The sequence below is a fragment of the Wasmannia auropunctata genome, unplaced genomic scaffold (assembly GCF_000956235.1).
Source record: "Wasmannia auropunctata unplaced genomic scaffold, wasmannia.A_1.0 LD335828.1, whole genome shotgun sequence".
NCBI lineage: Eukaryota > Metazoa > Arthropoda > Insecta > Hymenoptera > Formicidae > Wasmannia > Wasmannia auropunctata.
Window position 1 is genome coordinate 3,523,981 of NW_012027062.1, and position 23,685 is coordinate 3,547,665.

Genomic DNA, 23,685 nt, shown 5'->3' on the forward strand with positions numbered 1-23,685 from the left:
GTAACAGACGTCTCCATTGTATTTAATTATGCAGGCGCTATTATTCTCACTTCCAAAGGACTTTTTTCTCGTCTCAATGAACATTTTGATACGAAGCACAATCGCTTCTCGTTTCTTTCTGAAAACATTTATTTGCGGACGTATCATCTCGATGAATTGGCTGTTTGTGAGGAATTTTGATCGATGCGAAACAGTGCGCGCGATAGTAAACAGATTCTTAAATCGCGCTGAATACACATTTAAACTTGAGCTTCGTACGGTATCACGTATATAAGAATCAACAACACTGACTTGACATTCTATCTAAAGCACTCTCTTTAGATTAACGAGAGTTCTATATGTTGTATACATATTTCACGCGGTCAATGTCTTTCTTCCGAAACTGATACAAGTAATAATTTATTTCTGTCGCGATTTTTTAAGTCGTCAAGAATTTATCTATAATTAATACATTATTGCTTCTCAATACAACATAAATCGAGGAAATCCTTTTCCCAGTTTTTCAAAATAAAGGCATTGATGGACAATCTCGGTTTAGATTGTCGGTAAACTACACTTTTATTGACATATACTGACTGATCGAGTTGCAGAACGCGTGACTTGAGCAATAAAAGGTTGTTGAATATTTTGCTGTCTGTACACACTTTGCGTGCATTAATAAATACGGAAAGATGGAGTGTTTCTCGAAGCCTTCGAGATTTCTTTCCGAAAGTAAAATCAATAACTGCCAGCGAGAGAGAGAGAGAGAGAGAGAGAGAGAGAGAGAGAGAGAGAGAGAGCCTCCATTACTGGAGACCTAAATTCTGGTCTAAATCAGGTGGCATGATCGTAGAAATAGCAGGGTGTGTTTGATTCAACCGCGATAATGTTTCGTTGACGATATACGATTACGATTACATGAAACGCTGCTGATGTATGTGTTCAATATATAAGATGCATTTCTTGTTGAAAGAAAAAGGCTTGCAATACAAAATTAATATTATTAATTAATTTTTTTAATATTAAGAAATAGTTAATAAATTACTACTACATAAAAAGATGTAAATTAATAATTAGTTAAAGCAATTATGCGAAACAATCGATTCTTTCCGGTAGATTTATTGCACCACCTTTGGTAACTCAGCTGTCACTAACAGATCACTAACTACCGCATTTCTCGCACAATGAATTATACATATTAACCGAGGCTGAAATCTCGGAATATCTCTAACATGTCACAACTAATGATAGTTAATTGTACCTTTCAACGATAGTTAATCGTCATCCTGGTCGTTCCGGAAGGAAATCGTCGTGATAACGACACGCAATATAAGCGTTATTATATAGGAAAAACTGATTTTGCCAGGATAATCGTAACTGGAAAATTTAGAAGAAAGTAACGTATAACATACATCACCTTTCCACGGTGAATGATAAATTCACGTGTAAACTAAAATGCAAAACAAAATAATACGTGCATAATAACTGCTTCTCTCAGGAGCGAAGTTCCGCTGAGTAATAAAGACCGAGATTAGAAAGCGCCATTGCCTTCGGTTTATGCTATTCCCTTTAAGCCTGTGACGCTTCTCTCCCCGACGTTGGTGGTTGATTTATCGGTGTGACCAGGTGAACGGCGGGGGTTGCCCGAGGTCGGGTATCATGCTTTTTGTTACAACAGGTTTTCGCTTCTTCGGACGCGGGGGTACCTGAGGAAACCTCGGAAATACCACTGCCGACGCGAACACCGTTTCTCAGGCGCATTTTTTTTTTTTCATCGATCATGCCGATTCGCGCGTAGCTACGACTATATTGCGGGTCTTCGGAGAGTACTAAAACGTCGAGTATCGCACGCATTGATAGGAAAAAATATTCGTATATAAAATGAAAAAATACGTGAGAAAGAATGAAAGAGAGCGCATTTTTCTCAATTTGAAAAATATTTCGTGATGCTATAAAGAGAAAGATTAAAAATTCCGTCGTATAACGAAACGCGAAGGTTGGTCAAACATATTTTTTTTTTCTTCATTCGCGGACGTGAATGTGCAAGATAATTTATGTAAAGTCACTTCGAAACAAGATTTGTAGAACGAGAAATCTTGTAGAAACTCTTGAGTTCTGACGAAATCTCTTGAGTACGACGATAGCGGGTGCGCGGTAATTTTCTCGAGATTATTACCGGTGTGGATCTTCCTTAAACGGTCGTTGCCACTGTGCCTGCGGATGAAATGTTGCTCACGGTCGCGTGAGGAATCTACCGGTCTTAGCGACGACCGAAGGGCAAAGAGTGCAACGCGAGATCGTCTCGTGTTGAGACGTTTTGCTTTTCTGCAACAAGAGAAAGGGATCTGCTTGGCCGCAAGCGTATAACAGCTCGCTGATCGCGTTCTTCGAATTGATCACCCGGTCGGCTGTTCCCAACGATTCTAGCTCACCTTTTAGCATGAAAGCGCGTTCGTGACTCTGGATAAATCGAAATTTAAGAAATTGCAATACAATAATCAAACTCTCCCCCCATTAAACTCTCATCGAGACGGAGTCATATGTGTGGTTCATTAAGTATTTGTGTCATTGCCTGTTTGAGATCAGCGCGCGCGGCGCTTGCATTCTCATTGCGCGCGAACGTTGCCCGGAACCCTTTCTCTTACATACAGAGACCATTCTCCTCGTATATTGATTGCACCGCGTCGCGGACTTTCGTGTCTCAAGATCACTGCGCACGGCGGACTCTCTAATCTGGTATCGATCGCACATCGCGCCGTTTCCGCCATCGATCAGCGAGATTAGCGCATTTCATTGCGTCCACCCGATAAGAGAAACTCCCGCCGGCAGTACGTCGAGCGCGCCTCATCGGAATGAGGCGCTTCTCTCGCTCTCGCGAGGAAATGTTTCCTGCGTTAAATAAGGCGTTACAACGTCGGTCCTTTATGGCCCCTTCTCTCCACCTCGCGGAGACGTAAAATCCTCGCGGCGGTATCCCACACGCGAAAGCATTTCGCTTTTACGGACGCGCGCGAAACTAACACCCGCGCGCCCGAAGCGGAAAGTCGCGTTCTCACGGTCGCGGTCTTTCTTTCGCGGAAACATTCTGATGTGTTGCTAAATCTGCCCTTGTTTATCGGGACCGATTAATCACGTCTCGGGATCATTAACCGACGAAGATATTTTCACAACAGTGTCACGCTACATTACGTTTTATTTTGCGCCGAAGGGCATTGCCATTATTTCAGAGTTAAAAACTGAGCGCAGTAAAATGTAATGACGCTATTTCTTACGGCGCTTGACGCTGTGATTAGGCAAAATTAAACTGTCCACATTTTTTATGACGCAAACTGCAACGTGGGTGTATCTTTAAGCTCTAATTATTAAATCACGTATTATAATTTCGCGTGCGTAGGAAAGAAAGAAATATATGCACACACACGCGCGCAATTAATAGCGCATATTTTAATAGCTTGATATATATCGAAGCCTTTAAATTATGTCTCTAGTGTAATTGGGAATTAGATTAACGCGCGTTTGCGTTTTATAGCCTATTAAATAGGAAAAAGGTAAACGCATATGCCAACGTAAGCAATCGATCTTACTATTACATCGCCGATACCAACTGGCAGAGAAGGTAAATTCGTTGAAGTTGTTTGCATCGGTTGTTAATAGATCTCAAAGTTTTTACAGCCTGCTTTTAAATCATCCACGTGCGTTTCATGGTCGCCTAACGAAGAACACTATTAGCGCGTACACATTTTAAGATGCATAATTGTCAATTCGCGCTTTCGAAAATAATGGGGTCTAAAATATAAAAAATAAAAAATGGAACATGTTAATAAATACTGAATTTAAGTTTTCACTGATCGTTTTCGCGTTTTTATATGTATTTATGAGCTTATGCAATCCGATGTTTCTTCTTTATATTTTTAATCTTCGTTTCTTCAATATCCAAAAGTCCCTCTGTTCGCATATCCGTAAACTCCATTCTATTTCAAATTTTAAATGTTGATGTTTACGAACCGAACACGTAACAAATCCGTACAGTTAAGTTTGTCGCTGTAGAAATCCATGTCATGAATCATACATTCCGGGATGGCCTCGTAGTGATAAGATTGCGACTCCCCTCCAATTGCTTCTACCTAGGCTAAAATTGCACAGGAAAATGAAGACTTGAAACTGTGAAACATTGAATGCTGTTGTCACGTGCTAGCAATCAAACTTTTTGTCTGATCATAATTGATATAATTACTTATTATTACAGCGATAATGAAAACACGTATAGAAAATAGAATAATTCGCTAGTTGTTTCACCACAGTTAAATATTGCTTTTGTACAATATCGCTATTCAATAAAATCAATAAAATACACAACTCAAAAATCCTAATATTTTAGAAATACATTAAGTTATTTCAAGATATATGCGATTTTTAATTTCATTAATTAATCAGTAGAAATGCAATTATTTTATATTATATTGTGTATATTAAATCTATAAAATTATTAATTAACTTTTTAATGGTTTTAATGAATAATTTTATATTAGCGTGGGAACTGCTTCTTTTATTAAACACAGTTTTTTTCTTATTTCTTTTGTTATATTGTTTCTTTATTTTCCGTTATATCGTTTCTGTTATATTGTTTCTTCATTTTCCACGGCCACATTTACATTACTTAGTTATAATGCCGTAACAAGTAAACGATCACGTTACATATTCAATAAGCGATACACTTAGCTTAATCTGAAATATAGCAGCCAAAATTATTAATAAAAAAATTTTTAATATGTATTAATTACAAAATCGAATAAACATTTAATTTAATTTTGCTAAGTCCTGATATTGATCTGTACACGAAAGGAACACGTGAAAAATATTCGCGCGATTAGCAAGAAAAGAGCCTCATGTGTAAAATGCAACGGAAGCCTTACGTCGATAGTGAAGCTCGAATATACAGAACAACGGAAGGGTTGCGTCGCCCGGCCCGTGCAGAGGCAACAAAGCTGCTTCGCGCATATGCGTACAGTGACTTGCATCAAGTTTCGAAGAAAATACATTGCCAACGAGTAGTTTTCGTAAAATTGGGGCGGCATCGATCACGTCAGCTGCGACGAAAACGTACGCTGCTGCAACAAAACTTTCTCGCTTTTGCGAGGAAAATATAATTTACAAGAATATATAAAGTAGAAAAAAAGAGGAAGAGGGAGGAAAATAGCATTTTCAAAATAGAAACTTATATAGTGTCAATAAAACTTCAACATAATTTGCAAAGTTCTTCATGTGACAGAGACAAATCACTTTCTTATTTCCACATTTAATCGTGCTTTTTTAATTGTCCATTGTTAATGCCATATCTTAATCATGTGCACATCAAACGTATGTCACAATACCATTATCATTATTAATCCGCGACCGAAGGCGACAGTGGAATTAAGAGACTCATTTGCATTAGGGTAAGAAATTACGCAAAATGCGCTGTAACTTTCTATGGCACGGATCACTTTTGTCTTCTGGGCATCTCTTCAATTAAAGACCTAGACTATGAGAACCCGGTAGAGAATTCAAGTTTTTGTTCCTTTTCCCCGTGAGCCCATGGTGATAATTGGCCTTGCTGCTGTGTTGTTGCATGTCGCGGGCATATAACATAGAAAGCATGGGAACAATTTCTTGAATATGCCGCCATAAAGCGAGGGAGCTAGTCAAGACGTACATTAATCCGTGTAAAATCTTGAACGATGAAAGGAGGTTCACGTATGAAAGGAAACTCTCGGAGGCCGCGAAGTTTAATTTTAAAAAATTAAGATAAAATGAAAAGAACAAAATTGAAAATACCTTCCGTCTAACTGATCATACGGCTCGAAAAGTTTGTGTTAGTATAATGCTGTTGCATTGGCTGTGGTATTGGTAACTTGTATGTAACCCCTGGGTCGGATACTTTCCAGGAATACCTCGACTTATCCTTTATTTACGTTTACCTTTCCATCGTCTTTCTTTCCTTTATGAACTCTGCGAACGCTTCAGCGAAAGTCTCTTATGTAATTAGCTAATATACTATGGTACAAACCTTCGCATACCGACATAAAATTTCATCTCATGACACCTTGATTCCCTAAGCCCTATAAGTATATATAAATTCTTGTATGCAAAGGCTGTGTGTCTTTTATGATTTGTACATTTTACAACCAACGTAATCTACAAATTTCGTTAATTTAGGAAATAAAAGAAAAAAATATATTGAAAGAAATTCCTTAAAAGGAATTGTATTTATATAGAAGAGATGTCATTATCTTTCGATTCCGATAATTACTCACTGATTTATTCTTAATCCATTAGAACGAGAGTGTGACTCAAATAGATCGTATCAGTTCGCGTTAATTAAAAGTGTTAAGCCGACTTTGTCTAAGGTCGTTTATTAAATATTACGGCACGAATATCATTGATACTCCAATTCTGATGGCGTAAGCACTTATTACGACACGATGTTTATTAATGGCGTCGTGTAGCACAGTGTAATCTTACGCACATTTCGCACAAATACGCACGAGTAGCCGTGCGTTTCGTGAGTCATACCAGCAAGAGACGAGTCGATAGGGGCAAACGAAGAGATAAGAGGTTTAATTATGCCGCGTCAGTGACTTTGCGACCATTGCGCGTCACCTGTCCACATTTTTATTTCTTCTTCAAGCCGGCGAAACGGTATCTTGCGTAATTAATGACACACGTGCACAGCCCACACACTGTGGGATCGAAGTTCAGGGTCACGTATTTCACCGTTTTTTTAAATGTGATTAATTGGCTCGTGTAATAAAGTCATTTATGACCTTAACAAGGAGAAAAACCGGCGCCTTTTTATCTATCATTTCTGAAAGATTTTCGCACGCACTATGGAGATGCGATCGACGCGAATAATCATCGCGATGCAGTAATTAATAAGGTGAAGCTCGTTATCGTTAAAGTAAACGTGACGTTGCAAATTCACAAGTTTTGCCATTTCGCACGACATTTTATAATTGTTATCTCAGCATAAATGGGATAATTACTGTAATTATGCGTTTCACATTCACGAATCTTCTTAAACTGTAAAATTAAGACTGCAATTTTCTTTTATGTGACTTCTAAAATATGTTTCAGTATAAAGCATGTTTCAATCCCAAATCTAAAATCCTATCAGTAAATTGTAGTCATTTTACATATATCAAAGCGTTTGTATTAGCATAATTATACAGCCTTGGGCACCTATTTATAGAGATCGTTATATGTAGACAAAATTTTTTTGAGAATTATAAGATTAAATCCAGGCAATTCTTATCTCGGAATGCTCACGAAAAAAGAGTATTATATTTAATTTTAATAAATTATTTTGTCTATAAAGCTTACCAATTATTGTTACGGATCGCCGACGTTACTTATGGGATCATCCGGAAATGTGGGACGGCGAAAGGGAAGCCGCGACTTCGGTAAAAAAAACCAATTTACCGTTGCTTGACATGCTTCTGGATAGTACATTCGTAACACAATTGGGTGATCTCGGTATACCGGTTTGACAATACGTAGAGATCCTTGCAACAAACACAAAAGCCCGTTGGGTTTGGCGGATACACCGTTATCCACTCATGTTCGCACATGTAGAAAATGTCAAACTGTAAAACTATTTCTGATGATTACGGGTGGTCTAAAATTCTACATGATGTTCTGCATGATAGCCTATAATTTCTTGGATTTCCGCTTTAAACATATTCTATAGATTTCGCATTATTTTGTAACATCTGCGTGAGCAATTAAAATATTAAATTAATATAAATAACATCATACGGTTTTGTATATCACATTTTATAGTTAAATAAGTAATTGGGAAACAGATTCAAGTTTTAGTTTTCTTTCTAATGTTAGAAATAATATGCCCTGTATTTTTTTTATGTAGATCAATTTCGTATTCGAAAAGCACAAAAGGAATCATTGATCTTGTATGTCATGTTGTCCTCTTTCGTCACGTGCGTGATTAATGGTGAACGTTACGTTTAAGTACTAAGGTTGAATAGAACAGTAATTTCTCCGTGTTCGGATGTCTTCTATCGTACGCGAATAGTATATGATAACATTGAATGCATGAAATAACGGCGAATTGGAGCATTGGTCGACCGAATCGATATATTCTTATTGGCGACCTTTATACACGCCAAAAGGAAAAAGCGGGTCGTCTTCGTGATGCTTAAAAAGTCACTCGACGACCAATTAAATGCAAACGATTGTACGATATAAACAAATGTAATAAATTACGTTTGAACTCGTTTAAATACCCGTAACGCAAACTTTAACCTTAATTTTTACTAAAATCTAAAATAAAGCTAAGAGAATCATTTACATTGTTAAATCTATAGCGTCAAATTTAACTCTGTTTGAGTCGCCACTGTTCCTACTTAATATATATATATAGTTATTTTTAATTAAAACAATGAAATTTAACCCAAATTTAGGTTAAATATGAACTGTTTTAAATTATTTAAATTCATTTTAGTTAAAAATAACCATGTATTAAGTAGGAGCAGTGACGACTCAAATAGAGTTAAATTTGACACTATAAATTTAACAGTGTAGTGTTCTTTAACAAAAATATATTTAGCTTCAATAGCCTTGCGTGTTTATCGACCTTTTAATAACTTCATGAATCTTCGGCGTTAACAAACGAAGGGATGCGCCCCGATTTTATATTAAAACGATATCATAAAATCAACGAAACTTTATTAACGCAAAAACAACATGTGTGAATTGTAGGACGGCCGAGTATGGGTGCCGCATCCGGAAAAGGTGTGGGAGGGCGCCGTGCTCCTGGAGAACTACAGGCAGAATCAGCCGATGTTGAAAGTGCGTACGGAGGAGTCGAAACAGACGAAGACATTGGAGATCAGATCGGACAACGATCTTCCGCCACTCCGAAACCCCGATATACTGATAGGAGAAAATAATCTCACGTCATTATCGTTTCTTCACGAGCCCGCTGTCCTCTACAATCTCCAGATCCGCTTTCAACGGCATTCCATTTACACCTACTGCGGCATCGTCCTGGTAGCCTTCAACCCGTACAACGAATTACCCATTTACGGCAATGATACGATATGGGCCTACAGGGGCCAGGCGATGGGCGACCTGGAACCCCACATATTCGCCGTGGCCGAGGAAGCCTATACGAAGTTGGAGAGGTAAGTAATCTCTTGTCAATATTTATCTATAGATTGTGTCATCGATATATATATTTGTACATCGATTAAAAAGTAAGTTAATTAAAAAGTAAATCAAGCGGTCTTTCCGTTGGATAAAATTTAACAAATAATGACTGTACAAGTAAAAAAAATATACCTCAATTAGTAATAAATTAGTCTTAATAACAAATTTAAATTGCATTCATACAAAATATTTTGCATTATTATGTATATACTATATAATATTGTAAATCTTAATATAATTTACTTAAATTTTCACAATACTATTTAATTTAATTGAAATAATAGTTTTATTCAATCTTTTAATTTAGGGAGAACCATGATCAGTCGATTATCGTCTCCGGTGAATCGGGCGCCGGCAAAACGGTCTCCGCGAAGTACACCATGCGGTATTTTGCGACCGTCGGCGGATCGGCGACGGAAACGCAGATCGAGAAGAAGGTTCTCGCCTCTTCGCCTATCATGGAGGCGATCGGGAATGCGAAGACTACCAGGAACGACAATTCCTCCAGATTCGGAAAGTTTATCGAGATCCAGTTCAATAAGAACTATCACATCACCGGCGCGAGCATGAGGACGTACCTGCTGGAGAAGTCGCGGGTGGTGTTTCAAGCGAACGAGGAGCGAAACTACCATATCTTCTATCAGATGTGCTCGGCGGCGAGGCGTCTTCCCCATTTACACCTGACTGATCAGGATCAGTTTCATTATCTCAATCAGGGCAACAATCCCAGGATCGACGGCGTGGACGATCTCGCGTATTTCGACGAGACGATAAGTGCGCTGACGATGCTTGGCTTCACGTCCAAGCAGCAGGACGACATGTTGCGTATACTGGCGGCCATACTACACCTAGGTAACGTAAACATAAGCAGTTGCGTGATCAAGGACGCGAAGGACGGCGAGGTGGACACCGAATCCTGTTACATCTCGCCGAAGGACCGGCACCTGCTCGTCATTTCCGAGCTGCTGGGCGTCGAAATAGCCGCGATGCGCAAGTGGCTGTGCCATCGAAAGATCGTTTCGACACGGGAGGTCTTCCTGAAGCCTATGACCGTGGAGCAGGCGAACGGCGCGCGGGACGCCCTGGCCAAGCACATCTACGCCGAGCTCTTCAACTGGATCGTGACAAATATCAACACCTCGCTGCAGTCACCCAGTCAGGCACATTGCTTCATCGGTGTATTGGACATTTACGGCTTCGAAACGTTTGAGATCAACTCCTTTGAACAGTTTTGCATCAACTACGCGAACGAGAAGCTCCAGCAGCAGTTCAACTCGCATGTCTTTAAACTTGAGCAGGAGGAATATTTAAAAGAGGATATCGAGTGGACTTTCATCGACTTTTACGACAATCAGCCGTGCATCGATCTGATCGAGACCAAGCTCGGAATTCTGGACCTCCTCGACGAGGAGTGCCGCATGCCGAAGGGTTCGGACGCCTCCTGGGCGGAGAAGTTGTACACCAAGTGCATCAAGTCTAAGCACTTCGAAAAACCGCGATTCGGCACTACAGCGTTCTTGATCCATCACTTCGCCGACCTCGTGCAATACGAAACCGTGGGCTTCCTAGAAAAGAATCGCGACACCGTGATCGAGGAGCAAGTGGACGTGCTGAGAAGCTGCGAGAACAAGTTGCTGAGAAGGCTGTTCAGTGACGAGGATCCTAAGTTGGCAGTGCCTCACACAAGAGTCAAAGTGTCCGCTCAGAAGAGCGCGCCGGCGAGTGCAGCCAACAAGCAGAACAAGAAGACGGTCGGCTCGCAGTTCCGTGACTCCCTCAACATGCTGATGGCCACGCTGAACGCCACAACGCCGCACTACGTGCGCTGCATCAAGCCGAACGACGAGAAGGAGGCCTTCGAGTATAGTCCGGTGCGAGCGGTGCAGCAGCTGCGCGCTTGCGGAGTTCTGGAGACCATCAGGATCTCCGCCGCAGGTTTCCCAAGCCAGCGTACGTACGGCGACTTCTTCCAGAGGTACCGCTGCCTCTGCAGGTTCAAGGAGATACGGCGGGATGATCTGAAGGAGACCTGCCGGCGCATCCTGGCCAGGTATATCAACGACGAGGACAAGTTCAAGTTTGGCAAGACCAAGGTACTCTTCCGGGCCGGTCAGGTGGCATATCTGGAGAAGCTACGAGCGGAGAGGCAGCGTGACGCCTGCCTAATGATTCAGAAGACCGTGCGCGGTCTAATCTATCGTAACAGGTACAGGAAGATCCGCAGATCGATCCTGGGTCTTCAGAGGTACGGCCGGGGTTTAATCGCCCGGCAAAAGGCAGAGGCTGTGAGAAGGGAGAGAGCGGCGGTGAAGATTCAGACGCAAGTGAAGGGCTGGCTACAGCGACGATGGTACCTGCGCGTAAAACGCACGATTCTCGGTTTACAAACACGTGGCAGAGGCAACATGGCTCGCGACAAATACAGGAAAATGAAGGATCACGCCGCAGCAACGGTGATCCAGAGATTCGCTCGTGGATATCTCGTGAGGATGGCGTGCAAGAAGAAACTCAGGGACATAATAATCGTGCAGTCATGCTACAGGAAGCGTCAGGCGAAGAAGATCTTCAGGCAACTAAAGACCGAAGCCAGGAGTGTGGAGCACGTCAAGTCGCTCAACAAAGGATTAGAGATGAAGATCATCACATTGCAGCAGAAGATAAACGAAATGGTAAGTGACGTATTGTCTATTAATATTATATACATATAAATACATATAATATATACATATAAATAATATATACATAATATATACATATAATATATACATATAAATGTGGCCTTAAAAATTATAATGTATTTATTATTATATGTTTTAATATTTACTTTAACGTTTTTCCAATAATACGTGGCATCTAAGAAATGTGCAAACTTGTCATTTCAGGCGAAGGAGAATCAGCACTTGAAGAACGTTCAAAACGAGATGATAGATTTAAAATGCAAGCTGGACGGCTTGAAATCCGTCGACGTTGAGAATAAGAAACTGAACGGAGTGATGCAGGACAAAGAAAGGGAGCTGAAAAAGATGGAGGAAATTCTACAGCGGGAGAAAGACGAGAAGATGGACATACTGCACGACAAGGAGAGAATTGCTCTACTGAAGAATGAGGAGAACAAGAAGTTACAAGAGGAGAATGAAAGATTACGAAAGGAACTTTCGATAGCGAACGAGAAGTTGAAGAGCAATCAGCGCGGCGCCGAGGAGAATCTGAAGTATCGGCTCGAACAGGAGAAAGATCTGCTTCGGCTGGACCAGGATCAGGATCGCGGGGCCTATCAGAGACTGCTCAAGGACTATCACGAGATGGAACAGCACGCGGAAATACTGGAACAAAAGCTGGCGTTACAAGGAGTGCTTGGGCACTCGCGCTCCTTGAGCAATGCTTCCAGTGGCAGTGGCCAAATCACGTCGACAGAGATTCAGCAAGACGATCAAAACGTCGTAAGTCATTACCACAGTATTACTGAATAAACTAAAAAATCTCCTTTATATAAAAGAAAGAATTTCAATATGCAATTAAAAGTATAAAATCAGTCTAAACAATTATAGTGATATACTAATTACTTTCATCTATTTCATCTTCGAAATCCGTCTATGATATCATAAAAATATGATTATGATAATAAAATATGATTATCATAATTGCAATTAAAATAAATTTATTGAAATTATATATAATATGTCCCAATTTCTTTTTATAGGATTTCGGTTACGGCTCCGTGAGATCCACGGCATCCTCATCAACGCCCTACTCACGAGTAGAAACGATCGACTGGAATCAACAACGGTCGGATAGTCCACCCGATGGAGAAGTTCAGTCAAACAAATCGCCTTTGGAGGCGCCCGTGCCCACACACGCACCCGTGGACATCGGTCTCGTCCTGAAGCTGCAACAGAAGCTGAAGGACGTCGAGAAAGAGAAAGGCAGATTAATCAGAATGGTCGAGGATCTGGAACGTGATAGTAACGACGAATCCAGAACGCAAGATTCGTTCAGAGTAAGTAAAGGAAATTTTTTGTAAAAATGATATCATTTTATGTTGAATTCTCATTTTTTTATTAGTTTTTCCTGAGTTTATCCTGAGTCTTATCCTATCAATTTTTTTCTGATGCGAACTCGACGTCATTTAAGCATTAAGAGATTATCGCGATAAATCCACTTCATTGTGCTGCGTTGTCTTATCGCTATTATCAATGATTAAGCGAGACAATGATGGGTCTGCTTACAGCTCCAAGAACTGGAAATGGAGAACGCGCAACTTAAAAATGACTTGTACTCCCTGAGGAAGAGCGTGTCGTCGGCCAGTCCATCGTCCGCGCAACAAAATCTCATGAGTAATTTCATATTACAACTCATTAGCTATGTATTGCCTCTTTCACTAAACACCGTATATTCATACTGGCTTTAATATACAATTAATTGATTTTGTATCTTCAAACAACCTCTTAAAAATCAAAGCATGATATAGATAAACGTACTGTGTATCTATAACTTCTACTTTCTGCTTTTTATTCTATGCTGTTCTGCCTTCTTCTATCCTGTGTCCTCTAAACACTGCTCTTCATTCTCTATGTTCAGTATTAAATATTAATTTTAATGTAATACGTAATTGCAAACAATTTTAATTACATACTACATCATGCACTTCACGCTGCTTGCAAAATTATCGCTTTATTATATGAATTCATTCTCTGTGTTTTTTCTTTAAATGCTAAAAATACTTCAAGATATAAAAAGAATAAATTTTGCAAAAGTTTAGCAACATATATGTTTAAAAAATAAGAATTAATAATTAGGGCAATGAGCGTATGGCGCGATACTTAGTGCACATTTTATAGAATTCAACAATATATGTTTAAAGCGTCAATTATATGAAAAAAAATGTTTTTAAATACTTTCCGCATATATTTGTATGTTCGTAATTACTACAAAAGACACATGATAATGCTAACGTAATGACATTGTAGTACAATTCGAGGCGCTACAAGAAGAACTGGAGAGGAGAAGAGAGGAGTGTATTCAGCTGCACAGCGTGTTGGCCGATCATACAACTAGAATGAAAAACTTAACCGCCAATTACGGTCGCGACGTGGACATTATAAACGAGGACGGTGAGCTGGTGCTTGCCTTCGAGGCGCAGAAGAAGATTAACAGGTAATGCAAAACGATACGTTTAGTTGTAGAGTTGACTATTGACAAAGTGCCACAAAAACATCTAACAACCGTATTTTGTCGTTTGTGCATGCACTTTTCAGTAAAACTAACACAAAGGCATCGAGAGGAGAGTGAGTTGAGCAGATTCACGAGCAGATTCACCCGTTTGAATGTTATTGAACTGTTCAATCAAAAAAAAAGAGATTTTATAATTTTATCATGAACGTCTTGAAACATTTCAAATCAGTTTTCTTTACATCAACAAAATTAATGTTATTAACTGATTGTGAATTGTATGAGTCATGCTAAATTTCCTCAATATGTTTGTCATTATTTCTCAGACTACATTTTAATAATCATTTTATAACAGCATGATTTCATATGTTTAGCATGATTCCATTGAATAATTAATTTGCGATTGAACAATTCAAGAGATTTCTCGTAATAATTAACGAAAAGTGAGAAACTTGGCTTCTGTGTTTTTAAGGCAATTGGAAGACGAGCTGCAGGCGAAGGAAAGGAACTGGCGAGCGCAAAGAGACGAGTGGCGAAACGAGATAGACAGACTGCAAGAAGAAATCGAGAAGCAGCAAAAGCTGCTCTCGATTAATTTAAGTAAATCGCCGCAAACTCAAGCGGAACTTTACATGCAATATGAGGTTGCCAGACTGACGTCTGAAAATCTTGTAAGTAAAACAAATTTGTTTTATCAATAAAGTTTATTATTCCTATTCAATTTTGTTATGTTGCTTTTAAATCTAAATATATTTTTTATCGTAACAAAATTTATATTAAATTCTTGTTTATAAATATAAATTAATATACTTATATTTCTTATGATGTCTTAAAGGAACTTCAAGAGAAATATGACAAAGTAGCGGAGGAATGCAGACGCTTCAAGAAACAGTGCAGAATCCTGGCGAAACGACTCAAGGATGCTGGATGTAAGTATTATAAAATAATTATATGCATATTGTGAGAAATACATTTAGAGGTCTATTGCTGTGCAATTAGAATTGCATTGAATATCACAAATTGTTTTATCTCCTAATGCTATCAAAGATGAAGGTGAGGAACGTGATATGAAAGGCACTGGTGAGTGTGTATAGTCTTGACAGATGTCATTATGATCTTATCTCGTTATCTGAATTATCTGCAGAATGAATTTGTGCATGTAAAAGATAGTAAGCTTTTTTTGCAAATCGAAAGACGAAATAGAAACTGTTTCATAAGATAAATAGTTATTTAAGTTAAAAATTCAGAAAAATAAAGAATTATATAAAAGATTACATATATAGGTAGGCTGCGTTCGGGGAGCGTGTTATCGACGCTATTGCATCATTTCAACCTTGTTTTACACTTAATTAACGATAAAGGTAAAAAGACATAATAGCGCTGATAGTGCGCTCCCCGAAACACAGCCATAGACTGTTCGAATAGTTTAATCACACATAACTCATCATCTCTTGATGTTGTAAGTACATTTTTCTAAAGATTTCGAGAAATGCATGAATACGAAAGTCTTAATTTTGCAGTGCCCAACGCAGTGGAATACGCAAACGGCAGCGTCGCAGTTTCCGGTACTTACGGAGACGGAAGTAACATGCCTATTATTCGCAAAAAGGAGAGGGATTATGAAGGAATGTTCGAATTCAGGAAGGAGGATATCAACCTGATCATACGTCACATGGTCATTGGTAAGTGTCGATGTTGCTTCTCGTCGCTTTTCGATAAATTCTATTTTATTTATAAATTTTTATATTTAAACATTTTCGAATTCATAAAATTTATTCTGCGAGAGAAAAATAATTTAATTTTACGTTACTAAAATATATTCAGATTTTTGTATTCAACTTTTAACTTTCATTTATTTCTACTCCTAATGTATGTACGATTTTCAAATACAAAAATTTACGATACCTCCGCCTTTTTCAGAGCTAAAGCCTAGAGTGGCGATCACACTGCTACCGGGCTTACCGGCCTACATCCTCTTCATGTGCATCAGACACACTGATTGCATTAACGATGACGAGAAGGTGCGGGCGCTGTTGACCGAGTACCTGAACGCCGTTAAACGCGTGCAGAAGAAACGTGACGACTTCGACTCCAGGGTGCTGTGGCTGAGCAACACTCTGCGTTTGCTGCACAACATGAAGCAATACTCCGGCGACAAACCGTTCCAGATCGAGAACACGCCCAGGCAGAACGAGCAGTGCCTGAGGAACTTCGACCTGAGCGAGTACCGCGTCGTGCTGAGCAACGTGGCCCTCTGGATCTTCAACAATCTCATCACGAATCTCAAGGAGAGGATCCAAGCCCTTACCGTGCCGGCCTTGCTGGAGCACGAGGCGATATCCGTTCCGACCGACAAGACCGGGCGGCCCAGGTCGTCGTCCATGGGCGGCGAACCGGATTTCACGCAGCAAAAACTCGACAAGCTTCTGGACGAGCTGACGTCAGTGCACAAGACTTTACAGTACCACGGCGTGGATCCCGAAGTCATAATGCAGCTCTTTAAGCAACTGTTTTACTTCATGTGCGCCAGCGCTCTGAACAACCTGCTGCTCAGGAGCGAGCTCTGCCGATGGACGAAGGGCATGCAGATAAGGTAAGACAAATCATGACGTTAATTCTTCGATTTACTTATTAACAATATAACGAGGAATTCAACAACAGACTAGCGGCTTTATAGAAAATATGCAAATTAGAAAAAGCTTAAATTCCTTTTTCAAATCTTAATCTTCCAAATCGGGGCCTGACTTTACAATTATTTATTTTCTGCGATTATTCACGTAACAATATTGAATATTATTTTGTAGGAATTACACTATCTTTCGTTTACTATTTAAGGTATAACATGAGCCATTTGGAGCAATGGGGCAGAGACCGACGACTAGAGACCGCGTCGGAAGCGCTACAGCCTATCATACAGGCGTCGCAGCTTCTGCAGGCTCGCAAGACGGACGAGGACGTTAATTCCGTCTGCGAGATGTGCAACAAACTGACGGCCAATCAAATAGTGAAAATTCTGAATCTGTACACGCCCGTCGACGATTACGAAAGTCGAGTCCCTGTTTCGTTCATCAAAAAAGTACAAGATAAACTGAAAGAGCGCGGCGAGAACAACGAACAAGTAAGTTTTCCTCACGATTGGGAAAACCGCCAATTCTTAAAAGATACTCGTTTGTGAGCTTGAAAAATTTTTTTTTCATAATACGTAACAATGGATATTTTTTTTATTTTCAGCTGTTAATGGATCTGAAGTACTCCTATCCCGTAAGATTCTCATTCAATCCGTCGGACATTCGACTCGAGGATATCGAGATACCCGAGGTGCTTCATTTGCCCATGCTCAAGAAGGTGTAACGCAAGCTAGGCACGATCCTAATCAAGATCCCCACACTATTGTACTATACTGTGTCTTTAGTTGAAAACGTTGTACGCGAATAACCAAAACTCGCTTAATCCATTTGTTCGTACAGGAAGTTAGTGATACCGGTAATCCGGCTACGTTAAGACGTAGACGAATCGAGAGAGCGCGGCCCCATCGATATCACGTTTTATATATATTTCTTTTTTACTCGGGTAATTTGTAGATTTTATGATATGTCGTCGCATTCCGAATCGTATTCGCGTTCGAAATCAATTCTGTTGTACAGGTAGACGAGTCAGGTTTCGGTAAGGTAGAAAGAGCGATATTTTTCATTATTGTTACTGTATAGTATTGTACAGCGAAATGTTAAGGGAGGCACAAGGGAGGTGCGAAGCTCTTACAAGGATCTTAAGATTTTTTTTATCGATCGCTATTGCGTTAAAAATAAATAAAATTCTCAGAGTTACATCTCTGATGTATAAATCGTTTCTTCCTTGAAATACAAGGAAATGTGTGTCTCGTATTTATTTCTTTTCCAAATAAAAATGGAAAATTTGTGAATTTTGAAAATTTTAAGTTAACTAAATTCGGGAATTATACACGTAATAAAATAATTCCCACTAGGAAAGCAGTCTAATAAACAAATATATAGAAATGATGATATAATTATGTGTGACTACAATATTTATATCTACTTTACATATATACGGCGGAACTTTTTCATTTATACATCCTTGTGAGAATTTCGTATGTACGATAAAGTTGAAAACTTGTTAAAGATTGTAATTAATATGTAAAAAGGAAACGCGCGAGAGAGAACGAGAGAGAGAAGATATAACGTCATGTTGGAACTAGAGTGTATATTTTGTGATACGAAAGATACGGAGAAAGAGCTATTATAAAATTGGGTCCGATAACGGACTGATATACACTGCACGAATGAGAAGAAAATACGACAAAAGGCGACCGAAAGAAACGGGAGTATATAATTATTGTATTCTAATTTATACATATGTACATGCGATTGTATTTTGTGCCATTCTACGAGTAGATCGTAACAATGTTCGTTTGTTATTTCGTTCGGTCTGTCATTGGTTTCGCGCATTACAAACGCATTCCACAGAATGATGTCTGAAAAAAAGAAAGAAAACATCCCTTCCCTCAAGATGTTATAGACAGAATATATTTACACAATTCCACCTTGACTCGATGTGACATACTTATTTGTTCCTACAGTGAAAATAAAGTCGAGGTGCTGGATAACTTAGTGGTAGAGCAATCGCCTCTTCAATCGAAAAATCTGGGTTTGAATCCCGGTCCTGTCATCTCATGTATAGAATAAGAATTTTTCAAGTGAAAAAAAAAAAAGGTATTATTCCACTTCAAATTTTTGTGATAGAATTGTAATACGATTTATATTCTTCTCAAGTTGCAATAAATGATAACTTGTGAGCAATATAAATCGTGGTATTACGATTTAAAAATCAGAAATTTATAATCAAGAAGAAAAAAGGCGATTGATTAGTTCTTATCTCATTTCTATTGTTTTTTTTTGCACGAAAAGTTATGCAAAAGCGCGCCATATTGCGTTATTAGAAGTTCCCGATTGCAATAACTGTATTCTCTACGTGCTAGGAGAAATTCTATATTTACTTTGAAAGAGTAGAGGAAAAATAGAACACAAGTGGCTGTGAATCAGGTATCGCTTAATAATTAATGCCACATATTGGTGTACAAGTCAGAAATAATATTGTACATTAGTATTGTATAAATTAAATCAAGATGACGTAAACAACAATTTTCAATTCAACCAATTGAAGCTTTGAATTATTATTACAAATGTAAAAATAAATGCAGCACACAGAACGATACCAATTAGAATAAAGCATTTAATAGATTTATAAAATAAAATTAAATATAAACTTAATATTTAGGCATCGCCGCCGTCGTGGGGTGAGCGTATATCGTCAATTTTCAGTATCATCTTCACGAGCTGCGTAGCCAACAAGATCTGTTGTGTTTTGCTCGTCAGCGTTTCGATGACATTCTGTTTCTTCATATCTATAACAAACAATTCGTAATAATTTCCCGACATATATGTAACAGTATACAATATAAAGATCGATACGTACTCGGTGTGCCTCGATTTAAACAATCGATACCAAGAGCGGGATTCTTGTCGGCTAACTGACGCGCCTTAATTTCCGCTATGGTATCTACCGGAGAGAGGCCTGAATTCTCCGCAAGTGCCATGGGAACGCTCTCCAAAGCTTCGGCAAAGGCACGGAAGGCGTACTGTTCCAACGTGCTGATTTTATCAGCCTGTGCCATACATGCCAGCGCGCAAGATATTTCCGCCGCGCCTCCACCGTAAAGAATCCTGCTGTCCTTTACTACGTTGCGTACGGTACATAATGCATCATGTATGGACCGTTTCGCTTCTTCGATTATCTATAAAAAAAAACATGGAAACAATTTATATTATACAAATTCTACAAATTATCTTAATAACACAAATGAGTGTTGCATCACAAAAGAATAAGTCCAATTACACAGCATTGAATAGTTTAATTGCAATGCACTACTATCGCAAGGTGTCTGGTCAGTTATGTACATTGTAAGCACCACTGAAATTCTCCTTGCATAAAATTTTTCCGTCAATAGCTGTCGTTACATACCATTTTGTTGCCGCCGCGAATAAAGATCGTCACAGCGCGCGAGTTTTTGCATTCTTCGATCACCAGCATGCGATCTTTTGTTGTGCCAAATGTTAACTCTCTAACAACGCCGGCGTGACCAAGTTTTTCCGGCGTCAATTCCTCGAAGCGAGGTACAATGCGTCCACCGGTCGCGATGGCAATAAGCTGGAAAAAAAAAAAGATTTGATTCCTTCAATATTTTACAAACAAAACGCACAATACGGTAAAAAGATCGCTATTGCTTCAGATCTCATAATCTTTGGATCATTGGAGCCACCACGAGAGCCAGATCACCAGCTATCTAATTTTGAAAGCTTTTCATTTTTCTCGAAAATTAATATAATATTAATTTTTGAGAGAAGACTAATACTACCAAAACTAAGACAAGCCAGTTCTCCGAACTTTCGCACCTCCTCTGTGCTCTTTTCTCATCATTAGCAAGTAACAATTGCTATAAAAATAATTATAGAAAAAAAATGCAATTATGAGAATACCACTCACTTCGATCTCTGGACCGCCAACCCATCTAACTGCGGGCAAATTATTCTGCAGCAGAAGGTGATTGGCTTCGTCGTCAAAACCCCATTGACAAATAGCCAGTGTTGTACCAGCATCTTTCACTTGTTTCACCATTTCCGTGAACTTCTCGCGTTCATAATCGCGCAGAGCTCTGTAATCGTCGACCGACGTGACATCCAACTTATGCTTTGTCTTGGGTTTTGGTGGTTCAAACGGACAAGTCAAGATGGCCAGTTTGACGTCTTCTAACCTCTGTAACATGAACATTAAATATGTAGCATATTTATCATGAGATAGAGATCCAATGTAATACACTCTCCGAACTTTACCTTCGGCATTTGTGGATGACTGAAATCTTTGTCGACAATGACACCGCGTACTAAAACAGTGTCCTCCAATCTGCCACCAACCTTGCCTTCGATCTTGATTAGTTCAAAATTAACGTCGCGAGTGACAGGATCCATGACCGCCAAAACAGCTTGCACAGCTATTTCTGCCATCTGTCGATGATGCTTGTTAACGCTGTAATATATAAATAAATTGTGAGTACAAAAAAAGAGTTGCGAACGAAGAATTTGGAAGCAATAAAAGTGCTTCATTACATTTTTGAACCTAAGGAGGTCATAGCTATGTCGATGTAAGGCTCCAAATTCTCCGGGGTTCCCTTGAAGTCCTCCGTTATTGTCTTAAGATGCTCAGTTGAACATTTGGCCGCTAGTTCGAAACCGTCGGCAATTCTGATCGGATGAATTCCCTTGTCCAGCAGCTGTTCGGCTTGCTCCAGAAGTGCGCCAGCCAGTACGACTACTCCGGTAGTACCATCGCCAATTTCGTCGTCTTGAGAATTTGACAATTGGACCATCAGCTTGGCAATTTCGTGATCAACATCCATGTTCTTCAAGATTGTTGCGCCGTCGTTGGTTACAGTGACGTCTCCATCCGAGCTCACCATCAACTTATCCAGTCCCTTAGGCCCCAAGGACGTTCGGAGAATGTTGGCCACATTGCGTGCTGCCAGAATGTGCGACTGTAATCAAAGAATTTAAACATTTCCCATATTTAAAGCTCCAATTTTTTACATACGCGTCACTTTTATTTATTTGATAAATTTATTTCACAACTTAAATATAAAATTGCCTAAAATAATTCTCCTTGGATTCAAAATTGAAATACAAATATAAAAAATATATATATATTTATATCGTAAAATAACTCGGTTTGTAATTTCATAGCTCTATCGTAACATCCACGAATTGAATTGCCTTGGCTAGTTAGTTGCGTTTGGAAACATCACGTGGATACCTCCCGTGTATCATTTTAGCCTTCTTGTTTGAATATTGAATAAAGATAAAATGATACACAGGGGCACTCGTTCCCGACGTGATGCAGCCCTTATATGGTCACAAAGAATCCAAGGTCTCTTGAGGAGGGAGATATATTAGACATGTATTAAATTGGATCCCGTCCAAGGATACTTCAATCACAGGACAAAATCTCGAGAAGTGAGGAAGAAAAATCGCCTTTGTACACAGTCCGGCTCGAGTATTTCGTTCTACTCGTTGCCAAACCCCGAAACGCCGCCATGCCGCCATTACCGTTCACACGTGGTCGAGCGTCTCTCGCGCGAGCGTGATGCGGAGAAATCACAAAATCCTCGCCGGCGCACCGACGAGACGTATCGACACGTACACGCCACCCGTAAGGGAAACGTCGGAAGCGAGGCGGTAAAAGCGCGACGGCGATGAAGTCCGCCATCATCTCACCTTGATCGCGTTGTGACCGGTTAGGCGTTGCTGCTTCTCTTGGTTACGGATGATGATGAAGGGCCGGCCGTACTCGTCGAACGCCACCGTTCCAGGTATAGCAGTCATCTTGATCTGGCGAGATCCGAAACGGATCGGATTACTTTCTGACGAAACGATCGATCTCCCCGACGCCGACGGTTCCTCCGGTGATCGTCTGGACCGTGGTAACCGCTACTTGTGAGTCTTGTGACTTGCGTTCCGTGGCCCGTGGGTCACCGTTCACCGTGGGTTGAACCGGAACGCAGCGTCACGAGTGTCGTGAATAGAGGAACGAATCTTGCGCATGCGTTGTTCGTAGCGCTGCGCGAACGCTCAGTTACGTAGTTCAGTCTTGTAACGAAGGATGTCGTGAGAACCCTGAGAAAAATCCATTTCTGTTACACGCATGTATCAAAATTTATTATTGTCGTTTTTCCGCGATGTCGATTAGTTTTCTTATTATGCTCACTTTGTGAGCGGCTATCATCGCATATTTTGTGCGTATATCGAAAAATTAATAACCCAATACGAATACATATGTAATCGTACATATGTATTTAAACGTTAAATAGAGCGTGCAAAATGCGTGATGTTTAGTAATTAAATATGTAAAATTTAATTAAATATAGAAAATAATTTGGGAGGGAAAATACATATATTAATTTTGTATAATTGTCAAATAGAATATTGCTGAATATACTTTCCCTAGTAAAATTTTGATTATTAATTATAATATCCTTAGCAAAGGAAAACAAGACAAAAATTATTTCCGATCTAACAAAAATATAATCGCATTAAAATATAAAATTAATTAATTGTATTTAAATATAAAAAGAAATATAGAAAGTATATATTTTGGAGACGAAAATGTATCATATTGATCTTGAATAATTGTCAAATATAATAGAATATTGCTCAATATTTCGTGAAAATTCTGATTATTGATCATTACTTGGAAATCTTGAGAAACTGG

At 39.4% G+C, this 23,685-nt stretch overlaps 2 protein-coding genes across 5 annotated transcripts in view; one reads left to right on the forward strand and one right to left on the reverse strand.

Annotated features, from left to right (window-relative positions):
• Positions 1–19,241, forward strand: part of LOC105456008 (unconventional myosin-Va) — a 21,076-nt gene extending 1,835 nt beyond the window's left edge. Inside the window, exons 2-15 of one of the 4 annotated variants that reach the window (XM_011699772.1) lie at positions 8,734–9,158; positions 9,491–11,852; positions 12,066–12,623; positions 12,884–13,180; positions 13,412–13,517; positions 14,151–14,337; positions 14,439–14,468; positions 14,825–15,023; positions 15,188–15,281; positions 15,400–15,432; positions 15,873–16,034; positions 16,273–16,945; positions 17,188–17,470; positions 17,584–19,241. In XM_011699772.1, the coding sequence (XP_011698074.1) occupies positions 8,734–9,158; positions 9,491–11,852; positions 12,066–12,623; positions 12,884–13,180; positions 13,412–13,517; positions 14,151–14,337; positions 14,439–14,468; positions 14,825–15,023; positions 15,188–15,281; positions 15,400–15,432; positions 15,873–16,034; positions 16,273–16,945; positions 17,188–17,470; positions 17,584–17,703 (5,529 nt within the window). In that variant the 3' untranslated portion in view covers positions 17,704–19,241. The remainder of the gene's footprint in view (positions 1–8,733; positions 9,159–9,490; positions 11,853–12,065; positions 12,624–12,883; positions 13,181–13,411; positions 13,518–14,150; positions 14,338–14,438; positions 14,469–14,824; positions 15,024–15,187; positions 15,282–15,399; positions 15,433–15,872; positions 16,035–16,272; positions 16,946–17,187; positions 17,471–17,583) is intronic. The other 3 variants (XM_011699773.1, XM_011699774.1, XM_011699775.1) reach the window with 3 other exon arrangements.
• Positions 19,242–19,395: 154 nt separating this feature from the next.
• LOC105456009 (T-complex protein 1 subunit epsilon) lies at positions 19,396–22,966 on the reverse strand. The gene is made up of 7 exons (XM_011699776.1): positions 22,692–22,966; positions 21,531–21,955; positions 21,258–21,450; positions 20,911–21,180; positions 20,389–20,574; positions 19,843–20,161; positions 19,396–19,771 (listed from the first exon to the last, which is right to left on the reverse strand). Exons 1-7 carry the CDS (start codon positions 22,797–22,799, stop codon positions 19,641–19,643), a joined length of 1,632 nt encoding a protein of 543 aa, XP_011698078.1. The 5' UTR covers positions 22,800–22,966; the 3' UTR covers positions 19,396–19,640.
• Between the last annotated feature and the right edge of the window lie 719 nt (positions 22,967–23,685).